Consider the following 19,959-nt stretch of genomic DNA (forward strand, 5'->3'; position numbering starts at 1 on the left):
ACTTATTGCTTCGGGAAACCCAGCCAAGGTTAATAATAATAATAATAATGCATAAAATAGGTATATAAACAGATGAATAGATAAAATAAAATCAGAGAGAGCAGAAAAATGTCAGTGACTTCCTTTCTGACACCCAAAGGCACTCACGCCTGCACCATGCACTATGCAGCACCACATTTCTGTCACCGTTATCACCTCTAGAGGTAAAGAGCAGACCTCTCGATTGGTGAATGTCCCCAAAGCACTGGTTCCACATGTATCCTTGTTTGGCCGCTATAACAAGGTTATAATCAGTTAATGTAATTGGCAGGACTATACGGCCTCCACTGTGTTCACTGATCCTAGAAGCTTTCATCTCAACCCACAGAGCAATTTGTGAAAACTAAACATTACAAATGCACAAATGCACACCGGAGGAATGAAGCATTGATTGTTTAAAATAAATACACACTCGTTCTGCACAAAACTATTGCAAAACAAGCTGTAATTTATGTAGTTAATTAGGCTGAATATATCTTTAAACATTTCCAGGGAGGTAAATTACAAATGTTTATAAAGTTATGCACAAATATAACGATGTTACTATGACGAGCATCACTGGTCTACTCAGACTGACAGCTGGTCCACCCAATCAAATCTGCCAGAATATACTAATAGATTGCAATATAAATAAACTGCATTTTGTCGCACGCAAAATAAATAAATATTTACTATGGGGGACGGGGGGGGGGTGTTTGTACTTGCTTGTTGTAGATTCCATCCCCCCTGGAATCTACGCCCCTGGCTCATATGATAATATTCATATTCCTTTTAGAAAACATAGTTAGACAATTGTTTTTATTTCAAATAAGAAAATTTGTATGGTTTTGGTGAATTGAAATGGGTCATGTCGCGCTTCTCACCGAATTGGTTTGTTCCTCTCAGCAAATAAAAAAATTGAACTGTTTGGCCATAATGACCATCTTTATGTTTGGAGGAAAAAGGGTGAGGCTTGCAAGCTGAAGAACACCATCCCAACCAGCAGCATCATGTTGTAGGGGTGCTTTGCTGCAGGAGGGACTGGTGCACTTCACAAAATAGATGGCATCATGAGGAAGGAAAATTATGTGGATATATTGAAGCAACATCTCAAGACATCAGCCAGGAAGTTAAAGCTCTGTTGCAAATAGGTCTTCCAAATGGACAATGACCCCAAGCATACCTCCAAAGTTGTGGCAAAATGGCTTAAGGACAACAAAGTCAAAGTATTGGAGTGGCCATCACAAAGCCCTGACCTCAGTCCGATAGAAAATTTGTGGGCAGAACTGAAAAAGCGTGTGCGAGCAAGGAGGCTTTCATTCTGATCAGACAAGATGGGAGTAATATGTTCCAAGAAAGTGTGAAATGTACATAGTAAGTCATTTTGGACTCTTGTAGCCTATTATATCTCTGCCTGTCATAGTAAGGAAAGAATCTGAAGTTTTTTCTATAAATCGATTTTATCAGCCTGTTAACCGGTTATCGGCAAAATCCACTATCGGTCAACCTTTAATTTTATTTACATGGTACTTCTTTTTCTTTTCTTTTTTCTTTTATCCCCTTTTCTCCCCAATTTTGGAATGCCTAATTCCCACTACTTACTAGGTCCTCGTGGTGGCGTAGTTACTCACCTCAATCTGGGTGGCGGAGGACAAGTCTCAGTTGCCTCCACTTCCGAGACAGTCAATCCGCGCATCTTATCACATGGCTTGTTGTGCATGACACCGCAGAGACTCGCAGCATGTGGAGGCTCATGCTACCCTCTGCGATCCACGCACAACTTACCATGCACCCCATTGAGAGCGAGAACCACTAATCGCAACCACGAGGAGGTTACCCCATGTGACTCTACCCTCCCTAGCAACCGGGCCAATTTGGTTGCTTAGGAGACCTGGCTGGAGTCACTCGGCACACTCTGGATTCGAACTCGCAACTCCAGGGGTGGTAGTCAGCATCAATATTCGCTGAGATACCCAGGCCCCCTATATATACATGGTTCTTAATATTTTTCATAATTACTCAATATTCTGCTCATTACCATTGTAATACCTAAAGGTTATTGATTGCCCACTAATTTTCCTTCCTGTTTGGCTTCACTGTCTTCTTAGGCATGCAACACCTGAGAAGTTTTACATTGAGGCATGTGATGACGGAGCTAATGACGTTCTGGTTATTGATAGGGTGTCCACCGAAATTACCCTTGCAGGTAGGACCTGATTACAAATGAAAATAAGCCTCTTTTCTATGTCATTTCTTAAACATGCATAATATACACTAGTGCATTCACACTAGCTTTTTTGGTGTTCATTTGACATCAGAATTCAGTTCATTTGGTTGGTATGAAAGGTGTTTTCTGATTTTGGGTGCACATTGGTGAACCACACCCCAGTCCGCTTGAAAAGATGCTCTGTGGTATGGTTAATGTGAACTACGGTTCAGTGATCTCACTGCTGATATGAACGCAATGCGTCCTAAATAGTGGTAGTGAACCGCTATCAATGACATCTTTGCATTTTCCTGGTCACATGCATTATAATGTAATGCATTTCTTATGGCCGCTTATCTTCTGATAACTTGCCTTTATAGAGCAGCTTGCATTCTTTACATCTCTTGCAACACATCCGCAGCAGACAAATGCAATTGCTGTTCTGTGCGTGAAATGTTTTGAAGGTAAATCCAAAGGGACAAAACATGATAAAACAGTAAAACTGGCATCGAACCAAGTGTAAAAACAACCTGACGTTATTTGCTGCTGATATCAAATGATACATTTTTGAACAGCAGTGACAGCCATGACCTTTGACATGACTCGGGTCAGGCCTTCAACCCTGCGGTCATGCAAGTGTCATGACCTTTTAACCACCACATAAAAAGCATTGAAGACATCATCACGGAAGTGTGATTTTTAGAGGTTGCTAGGTTGCAAGAAAGTGTGAAATGTACATAGTAAACACTGAAAACATGTTTTTGAGCTTAGAACATTAAAAAAGTCTTGTCAGTTGCTTTGATATATCAGAGAAAGAGAAAAGCACTCATTTAGCATGGGTTCCTAAAACTTTACTGTCTCTGGATGATCTTTGTGCATTTCAATTTGTTCAATAACTGATGAACCAAGACATTGAGGCATTAAAATGTGACATTTTTTTAGACATTTCTTGTTGATTTGTACTCTAAAAGACTGCAGGCAAATAATGTGAATATTACAAACTATGGTGCAAAATTGTACCTGTCATTGCAAAGGCATTGAATAAGTCATACAAATGGAGTTCCAAGCATTGATTCATATGAAAGGGACTTTTGGAATCAGACATTCACTCATTCAGTTTAGACTAATTTCTTTTTTGAGAATTTGGAATGCCCAGTTTCCAATGTGCTTTTAAGTCCTCGTGGTCACGTAGTGATTCACCTCAATCCGGGTGGCGGAGGACGAATCCCAGTTGCCTCCACATCTGAGACCATCAACCCGCGCATCTTATCACGTGGCTTGTTGAGTGCGTTGCCACGGAGAAATAGCGCGTGTGGAGGCTTCACGCCATCCACCGTTGCATCCACGCACAACTCGCCACATGCCCCACCAAGAACTAACCACATTATAGCGACCACGAGGAGGTTACCCCATGTGACTCTATCCTCCCTAGCAACCAGGCTTGCTTAGGAGACCTGGCTGGAGTCACTCAGCACGCCCTGGGATTCAAACTGGCGAACTCCAGGGGTGGTAGCCAGCGTCTTTACCACTGAGCTTCCCAGGCCCCCCCAGTTTAGACTATTTTTAAGATTTAGGTCAATAAAATTTTAATTTTAGAACAAAATTCCATCAAATTGAAATGTGTGTAATGTTAAACAAAATAAAATGAATAAAACTTCAAATATTTAGTTTTTATTTTATTTTATAAAAGGTTACTCAATTCAATTTGATTGTATTTTTTTATGAAATTAAAATGCATAAATCTTAAAATTATTTTTTGAGTCCAAGATGTAGTGATGTTGCTGAAAAATCATGGCAGCTATTTGGATTCATAGTTCTCAGCTTAAATGGAATAATTCACCCATTTATCATTCTGTCATTTTTTCTCACCCTCATGTTGTTCCAAACCTTAATGACTTTCTTTCTTAAGAAGAACATAAAAGTTACATTTTTGTAGAATATTCTGGCTGCTCTGTACCGCATAATGAACGTGAATGGGGTTGAAAAAATTAAAAAAGTAGTCAATATGACTTGTATTCCTATATATTTGTCATATTCCAAGTTTTCTGAAGCCATATGCTAGCTTTATATGATAAAGGGACCAAAATGTAAGTCTTTATTTACCGAAAATCTTCCCCTCTGCTGCAGCTGTCCAATCAAATATGGCATTTGGTCACAGGACATGCGAGAGCCAATGATTTTTGGCATCGATGACACCAAATGGCATCCACACTGCATTTTTGTAATCCATAAATTTCAGAGTTTTGGCAGAGGGGAAGCTCAGCAGTGAATTACTATTTAAATTTCATTCAGTTCCTTAAAGCTGTTGCAAGACTTAAATTAGGCTATAGCACACAAGACATTTGGGCTGTTTTAATGGTGCATGGTGCTTTTTTAGCATTTTGGAGCTTGACATACCCAGTCCTCATTCACTTTCATTATATATAAAAGAGCATGCAGGATACTCTTTAAAAATTCTCCTTTTGTTTTCCATGGAAGAAAAAAGTCATGAGTTTGGAAAAACATGAGGGTGAGTAAATGATGACTGAACTGTCCCTTTTAAATGGAGAACTAAGAAACAATCCATGATTTCTCTGCAATGTCAGTACACCTTGAATGTCTGATTCAAAAAATCCCTTTCACATGACTCAAATCCCAAAGAACTGATCTCTATTCGTCTGACTTATTTAATGTTTGTCTTTGCAATGACGGGTTCAATTTTGCGCCATTGTAATAGTCACATGATTTTGCCATGTCTTTCAAGAAATGTTTAAAAACTGTCAAATTCTATTAAAAGGTTTTAAATGCTGTTTTGGGGTGCACTAACCATTTAATTTTGATGTCTTTACAAAGTTATATTTCATTACTATTGTCATTGTGACTTTTTCTTTTTGAGGTTGTCACTATTGTCTTGTGTAAGAGTTGTGTTCTTTTAACTCTAACTCACTACTTCCTTTTGGTTGAAGCGTAGAAGAGAAGTACATTTAGTACGATTAATCTTCTTAATCTGTTAGATGTGTTACTTCCATATATATAGCATTGTTAAAACTGGTAATGAAAGCTACAAAATTAAAATGTTTTCATAACTGTAAAATACTTAAAAACACAATTGGAAAAACAGAAACTAAAACACATTTTCTTAACTCCAAACTCCTTTTTCACAGTATATTGTTATGGAGCCCCGCACATGACTTGCGGGGAAAAAAATTGTATATCATGGCCATGAATTAAGAAGTCGTTCCCATGACTTTTTTTATATGTGAGCACGTTTTATTAATTCGTGTAGTGAAGAGACATCTATGGCTGCTGTTATGGACAGAGGCTGGGTTTCCCGATCACGTTGCAACTTAAGCTTTTACGATCATCTTAACTAATGTTGCTAATTATTTTACGATGGAGGAACGCCTATTTCCCAAACCAGCACATAGATCACTCCTTATAAAGTAAAACTTTAGTGCTACGGTAGCAAGGGTAATAAATTAATGAATGAACTGGTCACATTTAATTAAAACAAGGGCATGAAGTAATAAAATGTGGCGACGATTTAACTAAAACGAGGAAACGAAGTAATAAAATGTGGCCATGATTTAACTAAAACGTGGGAATGATTTCTTAATTAGTGGCCACAATATAATTTTTTTTCCATGCAAGTCATGTGCGAGGCTCTGTATATTATAAAATTTGAAACCTTTACAACCCACCTTCAGGAGAATGAAGAATGCCTCTAGATTTTAACATTATTAAAATTATATTATGATATCATGTATCACATTAATTTTGTCAGCCCTAAAATGCAAAAACTAAAATAACTTAAAGGAATATTCCAGGTTTAATACAAGTTAAGCTTATACGACAGTATTTATGTCATATAATTTTTTGTGGTAATCAATATTTTTTCTTTAAAAAAAGAAAAAATTGAGGTTACAGTGATGCATTTACAATGGAAGTGAATGGGGGCCTTCTGAAAAACGTACTCATAAAGTATAGCCACAAGACATAAGCAATATGCGTGTAAACATGATTTTAGTGTGATAAAATCACTTACTAACCTTTTCTGTGTAAAGTTATAGCCAATTTTACAACTTCGTTGCCATGATGATGTAAAGTCAACAAACCCTAAAATGACTGTAAAAATGACTATTTAAACAACTTTACAGCTTAAATAATTCACAAGTTTTGACAGGAGAATTAATGTAATTGCTTTTATAAAATTATAAGCTTCACATTTCTGACTTTTAAACCCTCCAAAAATTGGCCTCATTCACTTCCATTTTAAATGCCTCACTGTAACCACAATTTCTGCTTTTTTAAAGAAAAAGGATGAGTGAAAATTATTTTTTGTGGTAATAAACATTATGCCACAAATGCTGTCTGTTGAGCTTAACTTGTATTGAACCCGAAATATTCCTTTAACTAAAACTTAAAAACTAAACTAAATTTAACAGTCCTTAAGTGGAAACTAAACTAAATTGAAATGGACTAATTAAAAATAAAATAGAACTATAAACAACATTAAAAACTGTAATAACCCTGCTAGTATAAAGTGCAGTAATTTTTGTCTTTTCTTGTTGAAGGTATTAAAGACATCCCCCCATCTGGCGTTACCAGGCCCATTTGCGGAATCATGGGAACAATTCGTCTGGTGGCTGGTAGGTTCCACATTTCAGAAATTCGCAGTAATTTTTATATGACTTGTTCAGTTGATCACCATGACGCATTGCCTTTCTCTTTCATCAGGGATGTACCTCATAGTCATCACCAGGAAGAGGAAAGTGGGTGACCTGTTTGGCCACACTGTGTGGAAAGCGGTGGAGTTTGATGTAATTTCTTATAAGAAGACCATTTTGCACCTCACAGATGTTCAGGTAATCAAAGTCCCTAACTGCAACATTCAATAAAATGCTGATGTTTGTGACACCTCTACTAGAAAGTCGGCTACAAATGTCATATGTTGTTTGATGATTTGCCCAGTGTATCTTTAAATCTTGCCTAAATGTTTCCTGCCTTGAACTTTTAGCCTTTTTTCCATTTACAGTTTACTCAGAAGGGCTGTAAGAACAACATTCAGGATGCACTCTCAGCTAGTGAAAACGAGGCGTACTCGTACAGTAAATGTTTCATGTGAGCCCATGCTCGGCACACTCTGATATCTCATTACACTGGTGCATTATTTACCAAGGCTAGGACTTGAGCTTATATGCTGGCCTTGGATGCACTGGAGGCAAAACACAGGAAGTACACAGAAGAATTGACTGCAGCTGGACCAACTGGACCAATCAAGTACTCTAAACTACTCCGTGTTCAATGTAAGGGCATGTGAAGTGGCCACTAGGGACTGCTGTGTGATTGCCTTACTAATGAGGCACTGACATGAAGAATCCACATGTTTACAAATCTGTTGTCCACTCTAATTTTGGGAAGTGATGAGTGTCAACGCGTTCCTTACATAGCCTATGCATGAATTGTCGATCTGATGCTTTACAAAGTCTTTCAAAAAGTCTTTCAAAAATCTTTCGAATTTATATCTCCCAGTGAAGCTTTATTTGACCCTACATTTGTGACAAATGACAAATGATGCTTTTTTAAAATGTTTAAAATGATGAACACTCAAATGAGGTGAAGATTCTAGTCATATCAGTCTCAGGCTGCATGCACACTAATCTGTTTTTGTATGAAAACTCCATTTTCAGTTACCTAACGTCACCGTTTTCCAAAGTGCACAGTAAACGCTCCATTTTCAGTGGAGAAAAATGGCATTCTAGTGTGGATGAGTGGCATAAATGTTGTGAAGTGAATGTAATTTCAAACGGAAACATAATAGTGTGGACGTGGCCTTAGACATTTTGAAATGTTTTTCGTTACATAATTCATACTGGTTCACATACCATTTTTAAAATAAGTAGGAAATATTTTTTTTTGCTGTAAGCAGTACGCTAGTGTTCCAGTAGCCTAGGTTGTGTACTGAAGTCAAAAATAAGCATGTTTCTGCTGTCCAGAGATTCTTCTGGGAGCCCGAATCCATTTAGGTTGATCCTGTTCCACTCCATTCCCAGAGCCAGCTAGATTAGATCCTGCTATTCTGAAGGGAACTGCAGTTGCTGAGAGCTTAGTTTTGCACCTGCATGTGTAGCAAAACCTTGCTTGTTTTCAGTTAGATCAAATGGAGTCTCCAAAATTGTTGTGTGATGCATTGTTGTGGATTAACCAATGAACGCACCATTTTTATAGCATTATAAGCATTGGCACTGACTGAAAGGCTTTAAACAATAATTTTTTAAACATGTAAAATCAGTTTTATTGTCAGAGACTTGGTAAGAGCTGTGGCCTAGGTCTTAGCTACAGACACATTGAGCCCTGGTGCTCATGAAGGAGACCCAGGTTCGAATCGCTCCTGTATTGTGTCTTAAACAAGTTTCTTCCTTTTCTTGCTAAGTCAAGAATCACTATTACTGTTGCTCTTACCTAGGGTTAAGTATAAAAGCCTAAGTATTAAAGTGGATCCAAACTAAGCCCAAACTAATCTAGAGATCAGAGATTTTGGGATGGGCTCTTTTGATTTGGGCCCTACCGACCACCAAGGATACTAGCAACCATATAGCAACCATTCAAAACACATAAGCAACATAGAAATGCCCTGGCAACCACCAAGAACACCCTAGCATTGTGCCAAGCTGAGCAGGTTTTGTATGAACAAGCACCTTTGTCATTATAATTATTATTATTATTGTAGCTTCCTTACTTATTGATTTGTTTTCTTCATGAAGTCTTAAAATCTTGTATACTCTGTGTAATGCAATTCAGTGTCTGATTCCCTCTCACAGATGCAAGACAACAAGAAGTTTTTGGCCATGATCAATGGTGTGCTCAACACAGACGGCTTCTACTTCTGCACAGACTATGACCTGACGCACACCCAGCAGCGCCTGGCCAACACCAGCCCTGACTTCCAGGAGATGAGCCTGCTGGAGCGGGTAAGGAGAGGACAGACTAATGAGAATGAGTGATAGGAATCAGGGATTAACAGTAAGGAGGGGTCAGTCAGAATGTTTACATGCACTTTTAGAATTTGGTTTCAGTCAAACTAAAACAATGGCTGTTCTCAGTGTGCATTCTTTTATGCTCTTACATTCTCGTGGACTCGTTCGACGTCATCATCCACTGCCGAAGTTCAATTCCAGTCCTCATGAATGCAAGTACCGAGGATGCATAAAATTAGCCAGATGTGTTCTTGATCAGGCCTAATATCGAGGATGCATCATATGTTGACTTGTGGGCAAGAACTCGGTACTACGGTGGCAGACGAAGGATATTTATTGTTGTCCCTCCCTCAAGAGTTTCCAGCTGATAGCTTGCAAAAGTCTGACAGCACATGAGAGTCGTTATACTCCGTCGACGTTTGTTGTTTTTTGGGGCATCCTTTTAATAAAGAAATAAACACATGGAGGAAACGAGTGTTAACAGACTTTATTCTTTTAACGTGTCACTAGTCCTGCAAAACCTCACTGGTGTGATGATATTAAGGCTGTCACTGGTGTGTGATAATGCCTTTAGTTCTTTCACTGGCTTTAAATGTGCTTTGACGGTTAATTGCACAAGGGGAAGATCGCAGAACATCTCAAAGCTTGTAATAGATGCGTTCTGTGTCCCGCTGTTCTTCCTAGTTCGTTCTTTCAAGGTAGCTTGGTATGACTGGTCTTCATAAGAACGCAAGTCTATTCTCTTCATTATTTGCATTGAAACACACTATAATTAATCTTTTTTAAATGTCATGTAAACGCTTAAGCGATTTTGGCGAAATCAGACTAACAGACCTAGATAACTCAATTGTAGCTCGGCTTCAACCAGCATGTACACACAATAATTGGACCATAACTGCCAGTTGCCAGCTGCCATATCACCTTGTAGCTCTAGACTGCTTGCCCACTGAAGCTAAGCAGGGTTGAGACTTGTCAGTACCTGGATGGGAGACCTCCTATGGAAAACTATGGTTGCTGGTGGAAGAGGTGTTAGTGAGGCCAGCAGGAGTGCTCACCCTGCGGTCTGTGTGGGTCCAAATGCTCCAATATATTGATGGGGAAACTATACTGTAAAAAGGCACCCACCGGTCTTCGGATGAGATGTTTAACCGAGGTCCTGACTCTCTGTGGTCATTAAAAATCCCAGGGCACTTCTCGTAAAAAAGTATGGGTGTAACCCCATTGTCCTGGCCAAATTTGTCCATTGGCTTCTATCCATCATGGCCTCCTAATAATCCCCTATATACTGTATATGAATTGGCTCCATCACTCTACTATCTCCTCTCCACCAATAGCTGGTGTCTGATGAGCGTACTGCCACACTATGGCCTCCGTCGCATAATCCGGGTGGATGCTGCACACTGTTGCGACGGAGGCCATAGTGTGGCAGTACGCTCACCAGACACCAGCTATTGGTGGAGAGATGGTGGTTGAGGAGAACCCCCTGTTCAGTATGTAAAGCACTTTGAGTGTTGTGTCAAAAAAGGGCTATATAAGTGTAACATTTAACTGGCCCCTCTCCGTTTTGCATGTGCTCTGAAAGACAGAGGTTAAGTGCTGTGTTTTTACCTTGCTGTATTTGTTTTCCTGTCTTCAACTGTTCAATTATGCATTGTGCCATGTATATTTGGACAGACAGATGAAGACCAACCAATGAACATTAACCATGGTTTTACTACAGTATCCATAGATTAACCTTGGTGTTACTCCAGAATTACTATAGTAAAACCATTCTTTTATTAGTAAAATGATAGTTAATTTTCATATGGGTTAAAAAAAATAGGGTGACAACATTAAAATAATTTTCCAGCAAAAGTGAATTTATGAATTTAAAGCTATTGTTATATTAATTTTCAGCTATAATTGCAAATGACAGTTAAAAGCCCAGCATTTTTATGTAACAATAGCTTAACATTTAATAAAAAATAGAAAACATTTTTGGTGCATAAAATATATGGCTAAAAATAAAATGCCCAACCAGACCAGCAGAAAAAAGAATCCTTATTGTTGAGCCCTGATAATGGAGGAGTGCCAGAGCTGTTTGATATTTCCGTGGCAGATGAGAGAGAAATAGAGAACACAGCGGGGTGCAGATTTTCATCACCCGTCACATACAGAAGGCTGATCCTCTCATTTTTAAACAGTATCCCTCATTTATATTAAAGGGATGTCACTGGAGATGTAAGCTAGATTTGGAAGGCTCTTGTTTTACAAGTGCACTTGCTGACATACTGATACAGGCACACGCAGTTTTCCCCTCACAACATGTTGTGATATTGTCAGAGCCTGAGTTTTTGCTCTACTTTTGTGTCAGACTGTTGACAGTTTATGATACTGTAGTGGATTTATGATATACGCACACAAGTCTTCATCTTACTCTCCGTATTTATCAGATAACCACTAACTGTGTCCCTTTGTCTGTTTTGAAGTTCATGTATGTTCAAACTCACTGAGCATGTTGGCTTTGTTGAGGCCATTAAGATCACTCATTTTAGGTCCAGGGTTGGATTGGAAAAACATTTTTTTTATTTTTTTTATCCAATTTTGCCCAGAATTAACCTTATGCTGCTTTGATAACTAATATTGCGGTAAAGCAAAATGGAGTACATGGAGTTTAATAATTTCATTAACAAGAGGCCTTTAGATTACATTTACATATGAAATGGGTAATTAAGGAATATGAATCAAACAGCAATATTGACAGGAAAAAGAAAAAACTGTTGTTAAAAAGTAAAATAATCAAGGCAACATGATTTTTAAGTTCTTTCAACAACTGTCCTCAGTAACATTGCTTTGTTTAGTCAATTTAAATTTGTTTATTTACTAAATGCAACAATTCTTGTTGAGAAAAATACTAATTTCTTGTTCAGCCAACTATCAATTCACAATGCGAGAACTTTTGGTAGCACTTTATAATGACTACATTGTATAGCGTATTTGTAAAGCATTAGTTTATACTCAATTGATCATTTATAAACTATTGTTCCTACATTAATAAGCTACATACAAATCGTTTGTTATTTGTTTATATTCACTGTAGCAAATGATTTATTATTGTTTACTAAGTTCATTTATAGGCAGTTTGATCATGTTTTTTTAACATGAACAAGGCATTAATTCATAGTAAATAAAGAAATTATATATGTAATTGGATTTACATTTAAACTTAATGTATTTGTTACTGTTTTAGTAACACTTACTATTAGAGCAATTATTACTTAATATATAGGTTGTAATAAAGCATTGACTAATTGCATTACTAAGCATTTTGTGTGACCTAATCTAAAGTAAGAACTGTATATGCCTAATTAAACATTTATTAATGATCCATTACTCTGAAAATAACCATCTCCACAGCGTCTCAATCACAAAGGCTCAAAACAAAAAACAAAACAGACACAACACAAAAGTACAGGAATAATAGTGACAGAGGTAAATCCACAGTTGATTAAAAGTGATCCTCTAATTGTTCAAACGCCACTTTAGCGTTTCCCATCCTATTAAGCTTTATGAGCAGACTTGTTCTTATTATTGCCAATTAAAATTACTGTTTAATTCAGTTTCACCAGTGGACCTACTATAAATATTTCATTAAATTTAATCCAATTCCAGAAGGAAATCCAAAAATCCTGCTACAGTCTTTGTGCTTGCATCTGGGAACAGCCAGCATGTCACCATGGTCACATGACAGTGCAAAAAAAAAAAAAAACAATAGAAATAGGTAAGAGCATGTAACGCTATATTATTGACTTTAAATTATATTTTGCCAATTCAGTGCCTATTTAGGGTTCCCGTGGATCCTTAAAATGTCTTAAATTCAATTTTCCAAAATTTAAGGACATAAAAAGTCTTAAATATCTTAAATGATACAACAAAAGTCTTAATTATCATTTAAAGAGGTCTTAAATTTGGGGCCAGAAGGATGGGATCGTGATATGACCTAATGTGATTATCAAACTTCAAAAGAATACAATTTATTTAAATAAATCCATGTGCTGCATCTTTCAGAGTGAAAACGTGACTGTTGTATTTTCTCCAAGCACATGCTGGGGCTTGTGAGTGTTTCCAGCTGTTGCAGAGCAGTTCACAACCATTAAGCCATATCGGAAATTTATGACAAGTGATTACTAATGATCAACTGTTGATGATGATACAGTGTTGATGAAACATGACAATGTTTATTTTTAATTGTTTATATTGTAACACGCTGCAGATTATTGTAGGGGTGCACATTTTATTTCCCTTATCTGTTTGAGTCAGCAGCCGGATGCAGTGAAGCGCAAACCTTTCAAAATAAAAGTCCCCGGTGTATTTCAGCTTTTAAACTTAAAAGTTCTGTACTATGAATCAAATCTTTTTTTCATTTTTTATCCCCCTGGTCATTGGTATTTTGGTTGCACCATAAACTGCATCTGGAATTTAATTTAATTTGGGCTCTTGTAGCCTCTGTCTGGCCCTCCCCATCACAGGAAGACTAAGAACATTTAATATTGGCTACCAATTTTAAAAGCTATTGGCAGATTAATTGCCTTTCTTTAAACTCATTATCGTATCAGCAAAATCCTATATTGATCGACCTCTAATTTGTATTTATTTATATAATGGTACTGTACATAAACCAATTTTAATGTGATATATATATGTGGAAAACATGTCTTGCATAAAGTAGATCCTATGCTGTTTTACTGATAAACCATGTTGAATGTGTGCCCCTGTCTAAGTAAGAGTCTGTAGTACATGATTTATTTTGAGATTGTTTGGGTTTGTTTTGGTATGGGGATATGGTATTAATGTTATTTGTACACATCTTGAAAAAGGTCTTAAAGTCTTAAATTTGATTTTAAAAACTCTGCAGCAACCCTGCTATTAAACTTCATTAATGAAATTTCCTTACTATTCTGCTGAAGTGTTCAAACAATGTTGTCACTCCGTACATATTACTTTTCTCAGCGCTGGACCGGATGGAACAATAACAGTAGTTTGTGGTTACTGAATAGGGCATTTTATGTAATAATTTTCCTGAGATTGCAGGGGTGGATTTGTATCTCAGGTACCAATCCTTGTAGTAAAAAAATACAAACACAGTATTTAATGTTCAAATGTCTGCAGTATGACAAAAACGTCCTAAGATTTGAATGCTGATCAACAAAGAATTCAGCTTTCAGGATTCAGGCCGGGAGGAACCCCCTTCAGGAAGACACATTTGTCTCTCATAGAAAGCAATTTTTTAGCCAAAGTTTCAATGAGTAAAATTAGATATTCAATACATCAATGACTTTTAATAATTCAAAGAAAATGCAGATGTTTTAAGTTTGCAAGGCATAAAAAAATAGGACCCGATGAAATATTTTTTTTTCCTAATTCTGCTTTGTTTTCCCAAATTCTGTTTTCCTATTTATTTTTTCTGAATTCCATGTTTAAAAGATAAATTTTTTTAGTCAAAAATATGACTAATCAAATGAATTCATAGAGTTCTTCAAATTAAATTATTTTATCAAATAAAGTGCTTCAATAACATCTTCACAGCTGAATCTAAAAGTTATTTTATTTAGTCAAATAACGTGAGCACAACAGACAATCACTGTATAAATTAAAAACTTACAGTACAACAGCACACTTGCTTGTGAAATTTGCTAAAATATAATTATTCCTGATATAATAGTAATAATAATAATAATTTATTATTATTATTAAAATGAATATTACATTTTTGCTATGCAGTAGTAATATATATTTTTTAAATAATTTCTTCAATTTCATCTGTCCATTTAAACCAAACAGTTTCTGTGTCTGTTTGACAAAAGTTTCACACTTCTGGATAAGCAGTTCTATACGTGGTCGTTTGATTGTTACACCGTAAGGGGCTGCAATGCATGCTTTGCAATAAATGAGCATTTCGCTTTCTGTATTCTAATACACAGATTACAGAAGTCATAATGTGATGTTTTTAGCGGGCCAACGCCTTCACATTGAAGCGTGCAACACGAGAACTGGATATTTCTTAATTGAAATCGCAGGCTGCTGTGGTTTAATAATCAGACTAGGACACATGTACAACACATTTACAAGATCAACGCAGTACTGGCCCGAAAGGGCGAAGCTCTCACACTGGCCCCGGGCTAGCTGGCCATACTTACTGTTGAAACTTGTTAATAAATGTTTAATTAGGCATTTATAGTTCTAAATTTAGATTAGGTCATGCAAAATGCTTAGCTAGCCATTAGTAATTGCTTTATTATGACCTTTATTAAGCATTAATTGATTTAATAGTAAGTGTTCCTAAAACATTAATATACACATTAAGCAGAAATGTGTGTCCAATTCATTACATATTTAATATCTTTATTAACTTTGAATTTATGCTTTCTTAATGTTCTCATAAACACTTCTTTACCACTGATTTTGCTTCAACTAACATCAGTTAGGTATGATTAACAAGTTGTTTACTAAGGATAAAAAAACATTATTAAACTGCCTATATATGAATGTAATGATGAGTCGTCAGAGTTGAGATCCATGTGCAGTTTTAATAATGATAAACGTCATAATACAGACAGGCATTGAGGTAATCAGTGACAGGTACGGGGATTATGGGAAATGGAGTCTAGAGAGTTAAAGTCAATCCCCAGGTGATGGAGCCCTCTGGTGGTGAGCGGGAGGAACAACAAAGGCAGGATTCATGACAGAGCCCCCCGTGAGTGGCTCCCAAAGCGAGGAGGCAGGTGACGCCGGGATCCAAAGAAACCAGGGCAGATCAGGTGGATGACCAGGAACCCAGAAGACCAGAGCGGATCAGGCAGACAGCCATGAGACCAAGGGGACCAGAACAGATCAGGTGGATGACCAGGAAACCCAGAAGACCAGAGCGGATCTGGCGGACGGCCATGAGACCAAGGGGACCAGAGCAGATCAGGCAGACGGCCAGGAGATTCAGAAGACCAGAACAGATCAAGCGGATGGCCATGAGACCAAGGGGACCAGAGCAGATCAGGAAGATGGCCAGGAGACCCAGAAGACCAGAGCAGATCAGGTGGACGACCAGGTGACACAGAAGACCAGAGCGGATCAACTGGATGGCCATGAGACCAAGGGGACCAGAGCAGATCAGGCAGACAACCAGGAGACCCAGAAGACCAGAGCGGATCAGGCAGATGGTCATGAGACCAAGGGGACTAGAGCAGAACAGGCAGATGGCCAGAAGACCAGAGCAGATCAGATGGACGACCAGGTGACCCAGAAGACCAGAGCAGATCAGGAGGCTGGCCAGGAGACCCAGGAGGCCATCTCAGGGTAGGGACTGGATCCGAAGACCTGGTTGACGACCATAGAGCTGAAACAGGGTCAGGAGGCCTGGGTGGTGACCCCAGATTGGAGACTGGAGCCATGGAGGACTCTGAGGGCGGAGCCGTGGTAGGCAGAGCTGTAGGAGGCTCGAGCGGTGAAGCCATGGAAGGCGGAGCCATGGCAGACTTGAAGGGTGAAGCCGTGGAAGGCAGAGCCATGGGAGGCTCGAGGAGCAGAGCCATAGAAGGCAGAGCAATGGCAAGCTTGAGGGGCAGAGTTGTAGAAGGCAGAGCCGTGGCAGTCTCGAGGCTAAGAGTCCAGGATGACTGGGAAATGACCACAGTGGTCGTGAACATGAACAGAGCCTCGGGAGCGGCCTCTGTGGTCGCGGGCATAGGCAGAGACTCGGGAACGACCTCTGTGGTCGCGGCCATAGGCAGAGACTCGGGTACGACCTCTGTGGTTGCGGCCGTAGGCAGAGACTCGGGTACGACCTCTTTGGTCGCGGGCATAGGCAAGACTCGGGTACGACCTCTGTGGTCGCGGGCGTAGGCAAGACTCGGGTACGACCTCTGTGGTCATGAACAGGGGCAGAAATTTGGAAACAACTTCTGTGGTCGTGAACATAGGCTGACACTCTGAGACAATCTCTGTGGTCATGAAAACTGGTAGAGACTTGGAAACAAAAGCTTTTCTCCTCCTCCTCCGGGAGGCCGAAGTTGGCAGTGCAGGCTCTGGGACAGACGAGGCTGGCAACGCAGGCTTTGGGACGGATGAGGCTGGCAACGCAGGCTCTGGGACGGACGAGGCTTCCAGCTCGTTGGCCGTGGCGGGCATGGGCATGGGCGTTGGCTCATTGGCCGAGGCAGGCGTGGGCGTTGGCTCATTGGCCGAGGCAGGCGTGGTGGCCATGGCAGACAAGGGCACTGACAATTTGTGGGAAAGGGTCTTCATGGCCCTACGCACCGATATCAGTGGCAGATAATTCAACTTGGAGACAAGGGCCATGAGGGCCATCGAGCAAGGCTGGCTGAGGCATGGCTGTAACATGGCATGGAGCAGGCTCAGAGGTGACTGTGACATGGCATGGAGCAGGCTGAGGTGTGGCTGTGACATGGCATGGAGCAGGCTGAGGCGTGGCTGTGACATGGCATGGAGCAGGCTGAGGCGTGGCTGTGACATGGCGTGGAGCAGGCTGAGGCGTGGCTGTGACATGGCGTGGAGCAGGCTGAGGTTTGACTGTGACACGGTATGGGCAGGTTGAGGTGTTGCTGTGATATGACTTTGAGCAAGCTGAGGTTTGGCTGTGACATGGCATGGAGCAGGCTGAGGCATGGCTGTAACATGGCGTGGAGCAGGCTGAGGCGTGGCTGTGACATGGCATGGAGCAGGCTGAGGTGTGGCTGTGACATGGCATGGAGCAGGCTGAGGCGTGGCTGTGACATGGCATGGAGCAGGCTGAGGCGTGGCTGTGACATGGCGTGGAGCAGGCTGAGGCGTGGCTGTGACATGGCGTGGAGCAGGCTGAGGTTTGACTGTGACACGGTATGGGCAGGTTGAGGTGTTGCTGTGATATGACTTTGAGCAAGCTGAGGTTTGGCTGTGACATGGCATGGAGCAGGCTGAGGCATGGCTGTAACATGGCGTGGAGCAGGCTGAGGCGTGGCTGTGACATGGCATGGAGCAGGCTGAGGCGTGGCTGTGACGTGGCGTGGTGCAGGCTGAGGCGTGGCTGTGACGTGGCGTGGTGCAGGCTGAGGCGTGGCTGTGACGTGGCGTGGAGCAGGCTGAGGCGTGGCTGTGACGTGGCGTGGAGCAGGCTGAGGCGTGGCTGTGACGTGGCGTGGAGCAGGCTGAGGCGTGGCTGTGACGTGGCGTGGAGCAGGCTGAGGCGTGGCTGTGACGTGGCGTGGAGCAGGCTGAGGCGTGGCTGACTCGGAAGTTGGAACCGGGATTGTGAGAGGAGGATCCTCTGCGGAGAGTGTGTTGAGTACTAGCCTCACATATACCTCCCACGTTTAGTCTCCGGAGTCTGGCAATTCCCTCCACTGCCGTGCTGCGAGTCCGATCCGGTATATGGATTTCAGAGCAGCATCATCAAAACCAGTATAGGCAGCAACGGTGGAAAAGAAATGGGAGTACTCCCTTATTGATAAGTTCGCCTGGCTTAGTTGAACAAAGAATGCTGTTAGATCCATGGTGCAGTGAATTGTTCTAGATGAGGCCGGGTGTGCTGCTGGGTTTGATGAAGGTGTTGAGACCTCGGTGGTTCATTGAAAAAAGCCACTGGATCGGTTTGTGGCGAAGTCTTCTGTAATGATGAGTCATCAGAGTTGAGATCCATGTGCAGCTTTAATAATGATAAACGTCATAATACAGACAGGCAGGGTCAATCACCAGCAACAGTAATAACCAAGGCAATCCAGAGTGGTAGAAAATAAACAGGCAAGAGGTCAGGGCAGGCGGCAGACAATCACAGGTTATTTCCAGGTAAACAAGGCAGTAGTAGTAGGCAGGCAGCAATGGGTCAAAACAGGGTAAACAGTCCAGGATCATACACAGATAATGCAAAAACTCAGAGAACGCTTAGAAATGTCAGCCAGGGCAAAACAAGACTTTGCAAAGATAGAGAGTGAGAGTGAGACTTAAACAGCTGAGTAAATGAGAAACAGTGTAGCAGGTAATCAGTGACAGGTACGAGGATTATGGGAAATGGAGTCCAGAGAGTTAAAGTCAATCCCCAGGTGATGGAGCCCTTTGGTGGTGAGCGGGAGGAACAACAAAGGCGGGATTCATGACAACGAATTTATTAAACAATAATAAATCATTTGCTAAAGTGAATAGAAACAAATAACATACTATTTATATGTAGGTTATTAATGTATTAATAATGTAGGAACAATAATTTATAAATGATCAATTAACTATAAACAAATGCTTTACAAATATTTATCATACAATAATTTTTACATGAAGTTAACCTCAGTCTTTGCCTCTGAAGTGAGGTATGTATTGCAAGGCAAGGCAGTACGTATAATTGTTTGACAGTCACACAATAGACCTCAAACCTCAATAACGGTGACAATCAACAAACCTTATTGAGTTAAAAGATGAGCTTTTTAAAATTATTATTTAATTTATTTTATTTATCTGCTTTTCTCTCAATTTGGAATGCCCAGTTCCCACTGCTTAGTAGGTCCTCGTGGTGGCGCAGTTACTCATCTCAATCCGGGTGGTGGAGGACAAGTCTCAGTTGCCTCAGCTTCTGAGACCGTCAATCCGTGGCTCGCTGTGCATGACACCGTGGAGGCTCATGCTACTCTCCACGATCCATGCACAACTACCACACGCCCCATTGAGAGCGAATCACATTATAGTGACCACTAGGAGGTTACCCCATGTGACTCTACCCTCCCTAGCAACTGGGCCAATTTGGTTGCTTAGAAGACCTGGCTG

General features: G+C 40.3%; 1 protein-coding gene across 5 annotated transcripts in view; it reads left to right on the forward strand.

Moving 5' to 3' along the window:
- The window catches only part of LOC127421168 (phosphatidylinositol-3-phosphatase SAC1-A), a 55,593-nt gene that overhangs the window by 15,874 nt on the left and 19,760 nt on the right, over positions 1 to 19,959 (forward strand). For 4 of the 5 annotated variants that reach the window (XM_051663977.1, XM_051663980.1, XM_051663978.1 and 1 more), the window contains 4 exons: positions 2,127 to 2,224; positions 6,778 to 6,852; positions 6,941 to 7,068; positions 9,025 to 9,174. In XM_051663977.1, the coding sequence (XP_051519937.1) occupies positions 2,127 to 2,224; positions 6,778 to 6,852; positions 6,941 to 7,068; positions 9,025 to 9,174 (451 nt within the window). Of the gene's footprint in view, positions 1 to 780; positions 1,393 to 2,126; positions 2,225 to 6,777; positions 6,853 to 6,940; positions 7,069 to 9,024; positions 9,175 to 19,959 lie in introns of those variants that run through there. The other variant, XM_051663982.1, reaches the window with a different exon arrangement.

Source organism: Myxocyprinus asiaticus, chromosome 30 (assembly GCF_019703515.2).
Source record: "Myxocyprinus asiaticus isolate MX2 ecotype Aquarium Trade chromosome 30, UBuf_Myxa_2, whole genome shotgun sequence".
NCBI classification, from domain to species: Eukaryota; Metazoa; Chordata; class Actinopteri; order Cypriniformes; family Catostomidae; genus Myxocyprinus; species Myxocyprinus asiaticus.